The sequence below is a fragment of the Sturnira hondurensis genome, unplaced genomic scaffold, assembly GCF_014824575.4.
Source record: "Sturnira hondurensis isolate 20B ecotype Veracruz unplaced genomic scaffold, ASM1482457v3 Scaffold0004711, whole genome shotgun sequence".
Classification (NCBI taxonomy): Eukaryota; Metazoa; Chordata; class Mammalia; order Chiroptera; family Phyllostomidae; genus Sturnira; species Sturnira hondurensis.
This window is the reverse complement of record NW_028077342.1, coordinates 2,310,159-2,326,115: the sequence shown is the minus strand read 5'-3', so window position 1 is coordinate 2,326,115 and position 15,957 is coordinate 2,310,159. Positions and strand designations below refer to the sequence as shown.

The 15,957-nt window shown below is 44.5% G+C and overlaps 1 protein-coding gene across 1 annotated transcript in view; it reads left to right on the top strand.

The window, feature by feature from the left end:
• The first annotated feature begins 4,977 nt into the window (after positions 1 to 4,977).
• The window catches only part of MSN (moesin), a 67,816-nt gene continuing 56,836 nt past the window's right edge, over positions 4,978 to 15,957 (top strand). Inside the window, exon 1 of the mRNA XM_037045992.1 lies at positions 4,978 to 5,186. Within this exon, the coding sequence (XP_036901887.1) occupies positions 5,175 to 5,186 (12 nt within the window). The 5' untranslated portion in view covers positions 4,978 to 5,174. The remainder of the gene's footprint in view (positions 5,187 to 15,957) is intronic.

The window sequence follows — 15,957 nt, the reverse complement described above, 5'->3', positions numbered from 1 at the left end:
AGTTGAAGGAGGAGAAGGGGGGAGAAGGTACAGAGCATAAGTATCATAGACGGTAGGTAGAAAATAGACAGGGGGAGGGCAAGAATAGTAGGGGAAATACAGAATCTAAAGAACTCGTGACACATGGACATGAATGAAAGGGGGGGAGCGGTGGGGAAGGGGTGTGCAGGGTGGAGGGGAGTGAAGGGGGGAATGGGACAACTGTAATTGGCATAATCAATAAAATATATTAAAAAAGAAAGAAACAAGTACAGGGTAGCTGCCAAAATGAGGAGACAAAGAAACATGGCCCTGATGAAAGAACAGAGCAAAACTCAAAAAAAAATAACTAAGCAAAATGGAGACAAGCAATGTACTAGATTCAGAATTCAAAACACTGGTTATAAAGATGCTCAATGAACTTAGTGAGGACCTCAAAAACATAAAAAAGAACCAGTCAGAAAGGAAGAATACCCTCACTGAATTCAAGAATAATTTACAGGGAATCAACAGTACAGTAGATGAAGCCGGGAATCAAAACAGTAATTTGGAATATAAGGAAGCAAAAAATCCTCACTCCATTAGGTCAGCAAAATGAAATAACCTTCCCCCCAAATGAGAACAACACAAGGAGCCTCTGGGACAACTTCAAGCATACCAATATTTACATTATGCGGGTGCCAGAATGAGAAGAGAAAGAAGAAGAAATTGAAAACCTATTTAAAAAAATGATAGAAAACTTCCCTAACCTGGTGAAGAAAATAGACACACAAATCCTGGAAATGCAGTGAGTCCCAAACACGCTGAACTGAAAGATGCCTGTACCAAGACACTTCATAATTAAAATACCAAAGTTTAAAGACAAAGAGAGAATCTTAAAAGCAGCAAAAGCTGTTGGTTATCTACAAGGGAGCTATCTCTTAAGACTGTCAGCTGATTCTCAACAGAAAATTTGCAGTCCAAAAGGGATTGCCAAGCAATATTCAAAGTGGTGAAAAGCAAGGGCTTACAACAAAGATTACTTTACCCAGCAAAGCTATCATTTAGAATCGAAGGACATATAAGCAATTTCCCAGACAAGAAAAAACTAAAGAAGTTCATCACCACCAAAACAGTATTATGTGAAATGTTAAAGGGTCCTTTTTAAGAAGAAGAAAAGAAAAAGAAAAAAAATATGAACAATAAAAATGGCAATAAATAGCCCTGGTTGGTGTGGCTCAGTGGAATGAGTGCTAGCCTGTGAACCAAAGGTTCTCTGGTTTAATTCCCAGTCAGGGCACATGCCTGGGTTACCGGCCTGATCCCCAGTAGGGGGTGTGCGAGAAGCAACCACACATTGATGTTTCTCTCCCTCTCTTTCTCCCCCCCTTCCCCTGTCTCTAAAAAAAGTAAATAAAATCTTTAAAATGGCAATAAATACATGTGTATCAACAACTGAATCTAAAAAACAAAATAAATGAACAAGTGGAACAGACACAGACACATAGATACAGAGAACATTTCGATAGCTGTCAGATGGGAGGGAAGTTGGGGAGCTGGGTGAAAAAGGTGAGGTGATTAAGTAGTACAAATTGGTAGTAACAAAATAGTCATGGCATGTAAAGTACAGCATGGGGAGTATAGTCAGTAATATTCTAACAAATATGTAAGGTGTCAGATGGGTAGGAGATTTATTGGGATGATTACTTAGTAAGTTATATAATGTCTAATCACTGGGGTCTAAATGTGAACCTAATGCAATATTGCATGTCAACTGTCATTTAAAAATAAAAATGATTTAAGAAAAAAAACTGTCACCATTCAATAGATTGGGGGCAGGTGCTTCCTTATCCAAAGTATTCCTAGGTTCAGGACTGTTCTTTACCCAGTATCTCTCAGGTATTTCCTCTCCTGAACTACTGTGTCCTCTGACAGAGGAAAGCCACTTAGAATGCAGAAATTTCTTTACTGTAGTGAGCTTAGGTCTTGGGTGGGAGGTGATTACAAGTTCAATCTCATTTCTCTCTTGAGCTTGGCATAGGCTTTCACATAAATCAGCTTTATGCAGTTTATGCTTGCTATTCCCTTCACTTTGACACTTAAACTCGCTGCAGCTCCAGAGCAGTCTCAGCCCCCCTAGGAATTCTGAACCTTTCTACCTGGATCCCATGCCTGGCACTAAAGCTCAGGTCATATCTTCTCCTTTTTCATCTCCTATCCCCTGATTCAGATGTCCCCAGCTTCCTTGGAATCCAGCTTCAGAACAGCTCTGTACCACCCTTTGCTCATACTGACGGTCATCTAGCTTTATGGCTTGAAAAATATTTGCCTGTTTCTTTTTGAACTTTCTGAATTCAGCTCTTCTAAAAATCCTGGTGTCTTCATACCTCTTACTTCCCACACCAAGGGTAGCCATATATGTAGGGATATTTAGCCCTCATTCCCATGTGTTGTCTCTAGAAACACGGCAGAAGTCTCATCATATCTAAATGTAATTGTGAGGATTACTCTGGTTCTAGGAAGATTGAGATAACTCTATTTATATGCAATCATAGTAAAGAGTGAGTTGAGGAGAGATTCGAAGTTCTGGCCATATAAGCATGAAGTGTTTTGCAAAGAGGTAGCAAACAAAGGCGTGTTTCTATGGCTATCTTGAAGAGCAAGAGAGCAAACACCTCAGCTGCCTCTGTTCTGAGATGGGTTCCTCCTAGCCATAGAGTTTCAAGTCTAACCTTCAAGTAACATCAGTTACTTGATTATAATCACCATAACCAACTTCTGTTTGGTGAAGTGAGAGGCTGTCAGAGACACTACTTCTCTGGGGCTAGACTTCAATATTTCTTGCTTGTGTTATTGCAACAGGTTAACCAAACTCTTCTTCTTTATTACCCTCTGAATCCATTCTCCACACTGGTAGCCCAATCTTGGGTGAGTCTTTTCCTCTTTCTGGTCCTCAGTTCTTTTGACCTTAATGGAGGCTCTGATCGTCTATGATTTCCTTCCATTTCTCACCTTCCCCTCCCCAGAGGGCTAATTCTTCTCCTCCAGTCCCTCTTTCCACCAACTTTCTTAGCTTTTCCACCCTCTGACCTCCGTTCCCCCCCTAGGACACTGGTGCTTCCTTTCCCTTTTAATAGAGTGTTCAGCTGCTTGATTCTCTCTAACCAGCCTCTCTTGGTCTCTGTCTCTGTCTCTGTCTCTGTCTCTCTCTCTCTCGTGTGTGTGTGTGTGTGTGTGTGTGTGTGTGTGTGTATCGGGAGGGGTTGTTGGCATGGAACATGGAGAATGACACATAGGGGGTTTCCACTTTCCAGAATGGATAATGAAAATTGGAGTCTCCAATCAACTACCCCTCCCCCTTTAGGCACTTAGCCTAGTTCCAGGCCCTTGTGGGCTCTAGTAGAATATAAATGAGGGAATCAGTGAGTTCTTTGAACTTCTGGGAGAAAAAACAGCCATAGCAATGCCAAGGAATGTGATTGACTGCCATTGCTACCCCTGCTGCTGAGGCTTTCTGGGAAGTGCTACTCTTCCTTAGGTCAACTGCTCAGCTCAAGGAAATGGTCTGGGCAAGGAATTTTATTTGTTAGCACACATCAATGGATCTCAGCAGTCATGAGAGAAACTGAGGCACATTGACTCATGGACACTGTTGAACTGGGAATGAAGAGAAGCAGGAAATAGGACTTGATTCCTGAGTGCAAATGCAAGGGCAGTCTTTATGCCACCCTATTAGACTCATTTATTTTCCTAGGGAGTCTACTTTGTTTCTCATTATTTTATAATTTCAAGTGGGAAAGGGTGTTGGAAGCCCAGGAGTCCAGCCCCTTCTTGTCATAGAAGGGGAAACTCAAGTGCAGAGAAGGGACTTACCCCAAAGCTACACAATTGTCACAGACTGAGTTAATGTCAAAGCTATGACTAGAAGCCAGGTGTCCTGACCACCCCTCTAAAATATCCTTTCTGTTGTCCCAAGTTGGCTCATCATCCTTGAGGTATATGGAGCTCAGCTTCAGAAAGGTTACTCAGAACAGTTGCCGGTGGATAGGAGGAAAAAGGGCTATGTCCAATCACTTTCAAACTAAAGCTCAGACAACCAGTTAACTGCTACAGTTTTGAACATGGCCATCCTGTGATTCTGTGACATTGACGAGAAATAGAGAGGGGCTGGCAGACACAACTCAAGGGAATTGACTGGGGATACCTCTAACCTTGAGGAATTACAGCCTTATCAGAAAGTGAGTTACATAAATTGGTGAATGTATCTGGGGAGGGGCTAAAGGATCGGGACATTGATTTGAAGAAAGTGGACACTTGGATTTGAAGGAAACCAAGTAGTAGAGGACAGATATTGGGAAAAAATCCCAATTCTGATGAAAATGATGAGTGAGCAAGGGTGGGGAGGAAATATGATGGGAAAAGGGATATAAGTCCTACAGAAGAGAATGGGTGAAGTGTTGGATGAGTTGAGGAGCTTTAGCCAAGAGAGGAGAGGTTCAGAGGGATATTGGATCTTTAGTTCTCTGAGGAGTTGTTAGGGACAGCAGGTTAAGTTGTGTGGTCCCGGGAAGCAGATATGACATCCACAGGCAGAAGCCACAGAGGAAAGGCGTTCAGATACACACAGGACGAACTTTCCAAGAGTCAGAACTGTCTCGAGAAGGAACAAGCAGTTTTGACAGCTAGCGAGATCCCCATCAGTGGAAAGTTGCAGTCAGGGGCTACTTAAGTCTCTGCCAGGGTGCGGCCCAGTGTCCGGCCCTCCTTTGGGGTGGGGCTGGATGGCCCGGATACGGGGGGATAAACACTGTGAAGGGGGTGGGAGAGCGCAGGGTGGGTCTGGGTGGAGGGTGGGTGCCCCCCTTGGGGCAGCAAGGCCCAGTCCGACCCCCACGTGGCTGGCGTTGCTCGCCAGGGCAGGGCTGGGCTGGGCGGGGCGAGGCAGGCGGCCGGCAAGGAGGCGGGCGCGAGGGCGGGAGCGGCGCGGAAGCCGGGCCACATAAAGGAGCGGGCGGTGCGACGGGGGCGGCTCTTTCCTGGGTGGGGTTTGTGAAGTCGTGGCCCGTTAGCAGGAAGCCGAGCAGTCGCCCGGACGCTAGCGAGGGACCCAATCCGAACCCTCAGCCCCCGGAGTCCGAGCCTTGTGTATTGCGTGTTCAACGCTGCCCGACAGCTCCTAACCAAACTTCGCCAACTCCGCCACCTTTGCCGCCACCATGCCCAAGACGGTGAGTGCAGGAGGTGGGCGCTTCTAGCCCTGGAGACTCTAGCTGACCCTTGTAGTCCGTTGATGATGGCCGAGGGCTTGGCCGGCCAGCCACCCGGCCGGCTTGGGATGCCGCACCCTCCGCTAAGGCCTGGGGTGGGGAGGGGCGAGAGTGGAGTGCTGGTGTGGCGCGCCCTCGGGGGGGGGGGGCTGGGTTGAGGTGGTCCTGGACTAGAAGTGTGGACTGGGCGGGGCAGGCCTCATTCTCAGATTCCAGTTCCCTGCGTCTGGGATGCGACTGTAGGGAAGGTTTCCTTGGGGGCCCAAGTTCTCTTGTCCCTGACAGGCCATGGGCTCAGGGAAAAAGACTCTGGTTCAGAGGGGAGCATGTCCCCCAGTCCAGGAGTTGGCACCTTCTGGGGCAAGGCTGCCACTGTCCAGGAGGGACCTTGGGAAATGAGAAGCAAGGAGAAGGGAGATGTTAAGGGCGGATCCCACACCCCCACTCATCCTTCCCACAGACTCCCCAGGCATCCTCAGCTGTTTTCCACTAGAAGAAGAGGAGAGTTGTGGAGGGACTCATCAAAGCTTCTTGCTTTTACCCAGGAGTGCTAACACTTCACTAGGCACCAGTCTGAGGGGCAGGTCTTTCCTATTCCCTAAGGGGAGAACACTGGTTTCTTCCTTTTCTCCACTTGCCAAATCCCTGCCCTTCAAGCCATTACTTAATGGCTCTTTATCTCTTGCTTTCCCCTCTGGACTCTTCTGTGAGGTATAGATTCTCTTCTGTGGGGCCATACTTTTCTAGAGTGGTGGTAGCTTCTAGGATCTGGTCTCCACCCCACTGGCTGTTATGAGAAGAGCAGAAGCCTCTTGGGAGTGGGGCCTAGGGGGGCCGGATGCCCAGGAGGGAGGGGTGGGGGAGGAGTGTGCCTGAATAATGAGCCCTGCTAGCTTTTGTGCAAGTCATGCCAAATGGCTGCTGGGGCCCTTCCCTTGCCCAGGGAGGCCTGGTGACCACCCTGGTTTGAGTCTTTTATGCCAAACACCTTGTTGCGCTGGTCTAGAATATGCAGTTCTCATAGAACCCTCCTCCTAGGACTGCCTGAGCTTTGTGGAGCTGATATAGTGACTAGTAGCCTTGAGAAGGGGCTGAGGGTCTCTGGATCAGAGGAGCAGGAGAGAGGGGCCTGTTCTTTGGGTGTGTGCTGAGCTTTGGTTGCCACGTTGCTGTATTCCAGCCTTACTGCCAAGTCATTGTTGCCCTTCCCGAACCCTGTCCTTCAGAAAAACTTAGTTTTCAATAAGTATGTCGTTCTACCATCTCTCTTTGTTAAATTGCTTTTGGTTTAATGGTATGAGGCTTTTCCACACTTGTCCCCCTGCTCATACCACACACAAAGTGTGAGAAAATGGTTTTGAAAAGAGAGGGAAAATACCCCACTGTCTCTGCCAACACAGGATTATAAAGAACCTTCAGGAGCTTCTCCTTGGGTTTATCTCTCTGTGGTTGACTCCTTGACTCCTCTTAAGGTATAGCTTTGTCTAAATAAGTGGGTGGATCTCTGGGAATAGACAATCCTGTGACTTCTCTTGTCTAGTGGCATTTCTCATTCGCAATTCTGTGATATCTCACATTTAAACACAACTTGATGGGTCTGGAAATTGTCTCAAAGTGGCCTTAAGCATTCAATTCATCTTTAGTCAAAAGTGGCAAAGAAGATGGTGTGGTGATCTGTTTCCTGGGTGTGGAGAGAGATGAATATGAGCTGTTTGAGGTCATACCTAGGGTGCTGAATGTACCTACTGAAGGTATTTTTATGCAGATTGACTGAAACTTGGATCAGATTGGAAGGAGAGGGATGATTTTTGATGGACAGGAAGATCTGGATATTTTTCCATGTCGTTTGGCTCAAGGAATAGTCAACTTCTAGGAGAAACAATAATATCATGCCTTTTAACTTGAAAACAATCTCAGAAACTGTTGATCTAATAACTCTCAACTGATGAGGTTATTTAAGCCTACAGGAAAGAACCTACCATAAGGGCACATGGTAAGAACCAAGACTGGGGTCTGGGCTGGCTGATACTTATGACATTGAACCTCTATTCTGACTCAGTGATTGGGTTCTTAAAATTGACCCCCTCTCTTGCCCAAAGCAAATTGCCACTCCTTTTTAGGACTTTCTGGACCTGAGATAAAAGGAAGTGGATACTTTGGGCAAAGTAACCAACATTTGCATTTGTGTGGTCTCTTGGTGAGAGTTAGGGGTGTCACAAGGTGCCTCCTTTTTTCTCATTTCTCATCTCAATGCTGAGGTGTCTAGTTCACTGCATACCAGTTAGTAGCTTTAATGAAGGAAGAAAATTCCCCTGTTCTCTACTCCCTCTTCACTAGTGTGCTTTAGGCTATTTCTGGAGTATGACAGAAAGGGAAGGGTAGTGGAAAAATCAAATCCATTCATTCATATGAACCATGTCTACAGTGTGTCCAGAGTTAGTTTCACTTTTGCAGCCAATTGTCTCCCACAGTCAGCCCAACCTCCCCTAAATCTGTTAAAACATGCCCTTCTGCACCCGCCTAGCCAATTCTTAGATTCTGCTTCTAGTTGCCAGTTTTCCTGGGTCTGCTTTAGTAGCCAGAATGGAGAACTTATTAACTACTATTTACCCTTTCTGGTGATTATAAGAAATCTGCAAAAAAACCCCACAACCCTTTTCTCCCTTCCTACATTCTTTAACTGATTTTAGATCACAAAGTCTTTGGGACACTCTTGGGTTCTCTAAAAAGAGGTCGTTTTGAATTTTCAAGGTGTTGTTGAGTTTTTGGTTAGTTAGAGTTGAAAATATTCTTCACAATTGTCAAGTCCAACACTGCTCATTGTATAGATGGAGAAACTGGGACCCTCATATAGGGAAGGACTGACCTAGAATGATGCAGCGTGTCAGTAGTAAAGCTAGGACTTGAATCTAGGTCTTAGATGGTCAGTCTGGGTGAAACCTCTTCAGTTTGCTGGGATTTTAGCCCTAGCTCAATAGGTTAGAGGAAAGATGATCAAGTAGTCATTGATGGGGGACCGTCTGTGTCAGCAGACATAAGGCCCAGCTCCTTGAAGTATTTGAAAACTTCTGGGTTTGTATTCAGCTAAACTTTAACAGGGGCTATGTGGACTGTTTATTCTCCTGCCATTCCTAGCATTGCTTGAGCCACTCAAGTGGCACTAAAGTGGTACTTGGTGAATAGGAGGAAAAAACTCAGTCTTTTAACCCTCAGTCTGCCTACAGACTTTAGGGTGAGGCAATGGATCAGGAATGGAGGTTATGTGAGAGAAGGGTGACTCTTTGGATCTTGCATCTCTCCACTTCTTTGGTTCTCCAGTTTACTTGGCCCTTTGTGAAGGTGTAGGTGATAGAGACAGAGCAGGGATCATGTTGGAGATTTCCTTTAGGCCTCTTTTTGAATAGCCGTCTGGGCAGAGAGGGGATGGTGGGACAAGAAGGTCTTTTTTTTAAAAAATATTTTATTTATTTATTTTTAGAGAGAGGGGAAGGGAGAGAGAAAGGGAGAGAAACATCAGTGTGTGGTTGCCAGTCATGCACTCCCTACTGAGGACCTGGCCTGCAACCCAGGCATGTGTCCTGACTGGGAATCTAACCAGCAACCCCTTGCTTCGCACGCAGTCTTGTGCTCAGTCCACTGAGCCACACTAGCCAGGGCATAAGAGGGTCTTTATTGGACCCTTGAAGGTATCAAGTAATTTATACTCTCTTATGTTAGGCTTAGAGAGGGGAAGGTTCCTCTGTGAGTGGGTGACAGAGGTGATATTGACCAGTAGTCTGCTAACTCTCCATTATTCTCTAGCTTCCTGTAACAATAGCTTGTTTTAAGGGTGTTCCTACTTTTCACTCTCTTCCTCTTTTCAGGGGACTGCTTTACTGAATGCTGGATCTGGATGGGACCTTTGGAGGTCATTTGGTCTATCTCCCTGATTCCAAATCTAATTCTCTCTAGATGAGATGAGATGACAGCTACATATATTCTGAACCCTGTTCTAATAGTGTTGCTTGACATCAGTGTGTCTAGGTCCCTTTGTATTTTCCTGGGAGTCCCCCTCATTGGAATTTGTAGCCTCAAGGTCTCCAGAGAGGAGAAGATCTAGTATTCCAACACTACTAGGGTTGGGCTTTTCATGGCTAGAGTTACTGAAAATTGGCATCATTACTGGTTCGGCACAGTCTGTTTCTGATCTTTCAAATATAGAACTGAGTTTATCATGTACATCTTTTCCAAATCACAATCTTTTCTCTCTGCTACTCCACCCTACTGTTCTGCCCCCATAGAAAAAAACAGAATACAAGGGCGGTCTCTTTTGGGATATAGTCTGTTGGTCAAGTGAATGAGGTGCTCCTGTCATAAATGACTGGTTTAGATGTTCATCCCTCTTCCCATTTCATGCTTGATAGAGCTGAAAAACTTTAATTCCAGATTCTGATTTGTGGTACTTGGAGGATTAGCTCAGTATTCCATTGATTTGAAAGGTGGGTATTGGGAAATGGCAAGTAACACTGACCTGAGAATTTTTCTTTTTTCTTTTTCCATCTTTTCTATCCTCAGTGAACTGACCCAAATAAATGGGCCTTAAGCAAATCCCTTCTTCAGGCCCGCTATCTCTCTAGCTTGTCATGAGGGAACTGTACTAGTAGTAGGTATACTCTAGGAACCCTCCCAGTACTGATGTTCTTGAGATATTCTTTCCTCAAAGTTTGAGTGCCTTCTCTGTACCAGGCAGTGTATGCTGGCAATCCAAAGTTGAATAGCCCTTGCTAAAATATATGTTGTTGTCCCCTTAACCTCTGGAATGTTGTTTCTTTGTGGGTACCAAGTTGAGAGTTTCTAGCTTGGGAGTTGGTTTGTTTCCTTAGTAGCACTGACAAGAACACTGAGGAACAAGAAGAAATAAATGAGACCATATTCTGAAAGCTGTGGGTTGACTGAAGTGTCCCAGACAAACACTGAAAACTTCATGGGCTTCCCTTCCTTTCTTCTCACTGCCCATAAGTAGCATAGACCCATTATAGTTCTGCAGACAGGTTAGAAAACTACTAGGTTATATTTCAAATTTCCTTTTAACCTCATGAATGTAGTAGTTTGATATATCGGTGGACATTAAAAAGTTGGTAGGCATAAACCAAGCTCCTAAGGTATCTACCACCAGTGAACTGAGGGATAGCTGTTCTGGGGTACAGCATTTCAAATGTCTCTGTTCTTAGGATGACTGAGAATTTCCTCAGTCTTAAGCCTCCTTTTAGCCAATTGTTCTGGATGGTCTAGGTTTCTCACAGGAGTGTTTTGAACTACAGATCAACCGAGTTGGTTTTAAACATTTTAGGATAACCTTAATGTTTTAAACAGGGACACCAAACCCAGAAAAGGGAAGTGATTTGAATGAATTGGTAATAGTACTGGCACTAAAATCCAACTTGGCCTGGCCCGTGGTATAGGGGAGGAACTTCTAATGTCTGCCTTCTAAATGGCACTCTGTGCAGCATGCACAATGTTTTCTTCCTCTGTGCTGAGGGTGAGTTGACCATACTGTTATTATGGTCATGGGAAGAGCAAGTTCTTGTTAGTGTGTAGAGCTGACCTCAGAGGTTACTTTATATGGACATGGTTTAGGCTCCAACCGTGCCTTTGGGATTCTTTGTAGCACTTCCCAGGAAGGTAAGTGTTCTGCTTTGACTGTGAAGGGTGGTGGAAGGCGGATGTGTACACTGAAGGTCATGAGGAGAGGCCAGTAGCAAGAAACTCCTGCTTGAGACTAGGCCTCACTCTCCTAAGAGTCTTTACAGAGTATAGTTATTTATTTTCCGTATTTAAATCTAGAGGACCCCCCACCCAGCTTGTTAGGGATCACATGAGGTTGGTAATAGTTTGGGTAGGAGAATTTGGCTTTCCCAATTCCCAAGTGAGTGGTCTCTCACTAGATTTGCCTGTCTTGGAGCAATGACTCTTTTCACCTAGGGGACACAGAGTTCCAGAGAATTGGCTTTGTGTTGATTATGTTAACAAGATGGCTACAATGGAGTTCCCCTATATAGCTTCTTCTGCAGCAGATTTCAGTCAGTGGGTGACTCAGTTCTTCTGCGGCCTCAGAATGACTTTTTTCTCTTCCTTCCTGCCCCTCACCCAAATTCCCCACTTTCTCTTCGCCATTTACAATTTGAGCTCTGACCTCTTTGTATTCTTACTCAGTATTCCATCTTAAGCTCTTCTTGAGTTAGGAGGATTTTATGGTACTTTCCACTTTGGCGACAATATTTGCTGATGTAGTAACCATTTGGATACAGACTGCAGCCTCCTGGCCTCAACCTTCACTAGTCACCTTTAAGTGTTGTAGGCAGGTAGCTAGCCAAAAAAGGTTTTTTTTCAAGCCTGTATGGAAAGGGGGCATAAAGTAGTGGTGAAAACCACAGACTCTGGAACCAAACTGCTTGGGCTCAAAATCCAAACTCTGTGACCAAATTAGGTGTATAGCCTTGGGCAAGTTATGTAACTTCTGTGCTTCATTTTCTTCAACTGTAAAGCGAAGATAACAGTACCTATCTCATAGGGTTGTTGTGAAGATGAAAAGAGGCAAGTCATGTAAAGTGCTTTGAATTGTGCCCAGCATCTAGTAAGTGCTGTGCATATGTTACCTATTATAATTACTGCTAATCCCAACCCTTTTCTAGGTAGGATGGTAAAAAGAAGGCAGGCAGCTGCATTCTCACCATTTATCAAGTGGTTAGTAGGTACTATTTACTATAATGAATACAAATAAATTAGTGGAGGGTACAGTGCTGCCTTTATAGATCTCCTTCCTTCATGTTTCCATGTGAGCTAAACCAAAGAATAGAGCTTAGTGATTACTCTCTAGGTCCACAGCCTAAAAACAGCTTTCAGTTCTAATGCCTTTGTTATGAGATAGGTGTTTGGGATAGGATGAAAATGAGAGGAGGATTTCTTAGTGTGTGACTGATAGGTTAAGAAGTGTGCCATTTTCTGGGTGGAGCCTATCTACAGCATCTGGACCTTAAACTCAGAGAAAGGGCCTTTTGGATTACTTCCAAGGCATAGTTCTTTGGCTATGTGTGATGACACAACTAGATTTCATGCTCCTTTCAATGGGATTTTTGTGGCATAAGGTTAAGTGTTGACATAGGTCCTAGGCTACTAGTATGGTGACCTACCACTGTGCGTGCTTTGTAGTAATGATTTGCCAGGTAGCTCCTGTGATTGGTGACTTTCAAGGTTGAAGTTTCTTTCATCCCTGGTGACCCTTCTACTTTCTGGGAACTGGAGAAGATACTTTGTGTGGCCAGGGCATCAATCAGGGCCTAATGAGAGAAAAGTTGTGATGTGGGCATTTGCTGATACAAAACAAAGTATAATCCTGAGGAATTCTTTCCTGCATATATAAATATGGGAGTTCACAGGGGCCAGGTCCTGGGAGGGGGAGCAAGGCTTGTCTGTCAGGCTTGGTCAGCATTTTGTTCCTTCCCTTTAATCCTGACCTGCCTTAAATACCTAGGAAGGATTAAGGTTTGCTTTTCTCGGGTGAAGTGTGTTTAGATAAGGCTCCTGACCTTACTGTCTTGCTCTACTTTGCCTCCCCATCCTTTTTCAGATATTTCAGCGTGAAGGTTAGATGAAGTACAACCAGAGGCTCTTATTGGCTGTAATTTTTAACTGGGGTTGACTAATCTTTGGTGTGGAGTTGGAGGGTGGGGTTAAGATAACAGCCAATGTGGGTGTCATTGGTTAAGTTATACAAATTGTTGCTATCTTTAAGGGTTTAAGTGAGCTAAATTCCTTTCCAAACCTCTTTGCAGATACTCCTGAGAGACTGACAAGCTCATAGCAGTTTTCCTTGCTGAGAACAAAAGATACTTAACCTCTTGGCCTTTTGTTTTTTTCTCTAACATGAAAATATCAACAGTATGAGAAATATGTACCCATAGTACATCCAACTCCCCTCCTTCAGGTGACTTCTTGGCGCCTGGGCCATGGTGGACCTAACATATACTTGGTGAGGATATTTGCTGTTTTGACTCAAGGTTACATTACACAACTCTGCTGGTACTTGGAGAGCTGTTTCAGCAGGGCCTGAGGTGGGCCTGGGAGAAATCTAGCCTGGTTACCTTTCTCTCTGCCATAGTCTGGGCATTTTCCTAAGATTGGGAGTTTGCCTCCTGGCCTTAGGCCCGTTGCCAGAGGAAACCAATGACTAAAGGCTTCCTCCCTGTGACATCAGCTTCTGGAACCTTTCCTGATGATTCCCTACCAGTCAAGTATGCCTTATTTGGCTATTTTCTCCCCCCCTAAATGCCCTTCGCCACCTCAGCTAGTCATCTGTTCTACTTTGATACAGGGAACACCTTCCTCAAGTTTTTATAGTGTCACCTGCAAACTTTTCTCTTTTTTAGGTAGGGCCTATTTAGAGCAGGACATGAGACTCTTTGATGGGGGTGGGGGATGAGTAGGAGAGGAAAGATGGAAATGGGAGAGCTCTGGAATGAGTGATTTCTTTACCCTGCTTTTTTATTTCCCCTTGCCCTCTTGCCCCTGTCTAGTCACCACAATCTAGCTTCTTACCTAGATTTTTGATAGTTTAGGAGTAGCCTTGCTTGGCCTGAAAAGGCTCAGAATGTGGGAGTGGGGCAGAGCAGGGTGGGTCAGGGGCTTTACCTATTTTCAGAGTAGGTAAAGCCTTCCATTTTATAAGTTCTTTGTGTGTGTCTTTTGTGTGCCCAGGCTTTTCACTTGGCTTTCCTGAGTGGGGTGGATCCAAAGACCCTCTGGCTCCTATCCCCAGTCCTGAACTGTCTACCTCTAGGTTGGGAGAGCTGAGCTTTTTGACACTTGGAGTTTGGGGCACTTGTGTAGATTTTTTAAATGCTGTTTAGTAGAAATGTCGCAGTGAAAAGAATAGTAGACTGCCAAATCAGGATATCTGGTTTTTAGTCCCTGCCTTTGTGTCCTTGGGCAAATCACTCTTATGGGCCTTCATTTTCCTCTCTTTAAAATGAGAACATAATTTTTTTCTGACTTCCTAATTATTTGTGCCCAGTCTTTAAAAAGATAATAAAGGGTTCTTGGAAAGAGTATAACAGAACAGTGTGCAGTGACTATTTGGAGAAGTTGCCATCTCTTCTTTAAAATGGCACTGGGAGTGTCATCCCCCCACCCCCAGCTATCAATGTGTAAGCATCCCTCTTTATTTCAGTAAGCTCAGCTTAGAGGTATTGGATACACCTACTACAGAGGTCTCTGTGGTCATCCTGGCTTGGAGAGACAACTGTTGACTGAGTGTCTTGGGTGGAGCCTTAGAATTTGGCCTGCAAACTATAGTTGCTGGATATTTTCAGTCATTGGTGAATCCAGGAATAATAGAAGACTCTTGGATTGGTTATTGTTCTAGCAGGGAAGGGGGAGATCAAGAAACAAACCATACTGAATGTAAGTTATATTTGACTTCCTCTGCTTTCTTCCCCCACAACATCCCTCTCTTTATGGCTATGAAATTACTTTTGGTGAGTCTTAAATTGGTAAGCTTCTCTTCCCCTTCCTCTGTCTGGTCACTGATGTTTATGCTGCCCTTGGATGGGGAGAGCTAGGTGATATGGGCTTGAGTGGAGTGAAGGGGAGGGATTTCTAATGAGGGAGATTGCTACATGCCTAGTTCAGCCTTCAAATGATCCCATATTTTGTGACTATGACTTCTTTTGATGTTCTACTTGTAGATCAAAGGAGAGGGATTTCTGAATTTCCTCTGAGGGCCTGATAGGCTTAATGGGGCATGATCTCGTTCCAGGACAGGGTGTACCCTTGGCTGGATCTGTTTTTACTCTTCTTCCTCCTTTGTGACATTTTGTACAGTACTTGCTAACGACTCAAGGATCCCAGGCTGTATCTCCACCAGCTAGGAGTTGGTCATGAACATGATCTTTCTCTCTCCTGAGCCCCTTCAAGGGAAGAAAAAATTGAATTCTTCTTGACATGTGTCCTCCCTCCTTAGGGAAAAGTTCCTAGGGCCGTTTTCAGAGCAGGCTTAGTTAGGTAGAGCTGGGTAATGCTTTTGCATGGAAGATCCTTCCCCAGCATTGAGCTGGAATGGCTTCTGGGCCTTGTAGGAGCTTGCTGCTGGGAGCAGCTACCTTGGTAGCAGCCTTTTGTTCCATGTGGGGCTTCACATGGGTCAAAGATTCCAGTTGCAGGTGGTAGATTAGAATGACTGTTAGCAAGAGAGAGTAGGCAAGCAGGTGGAGGTGAGGGGGAAGGGGAGAAGGAAAGAGGAGTCAAATGGGAGAAGAGTTGTTCTTTATTTTTCTATTTCCCCTTTTTATAAAACCCAGCATGGTATATGAGAAAGTTTAGCAAATAGAGGAAGAACTCTTCTATAAGCCCACCATTTTAACATAGCAATTATTATTTATGTATATTTTTTATCACACATCACATACATACCTAAATTTTCCATGGTGCAGTGTGGTGTGCATAAAAAAATCCTAATCCTTTATCCCTACTTAATATATCAATAAAAACTTAGGTAAGTGTGATTTAGTTTTTAAAATCAAGAGGGTAAAAAAGATTTTATTTATTTATTTTCAGAGAGAGGGGAACAAGGGAGAAAGAGGGGGAAAGAAACATAAATGTGAGAGGGCATTGTCAATAGGTTGCCTCTCATATGCACCCTGATCATGGACTGAACCCATAATGCAGTCATGTACCCTGACCAGTAATCAAACCGGTG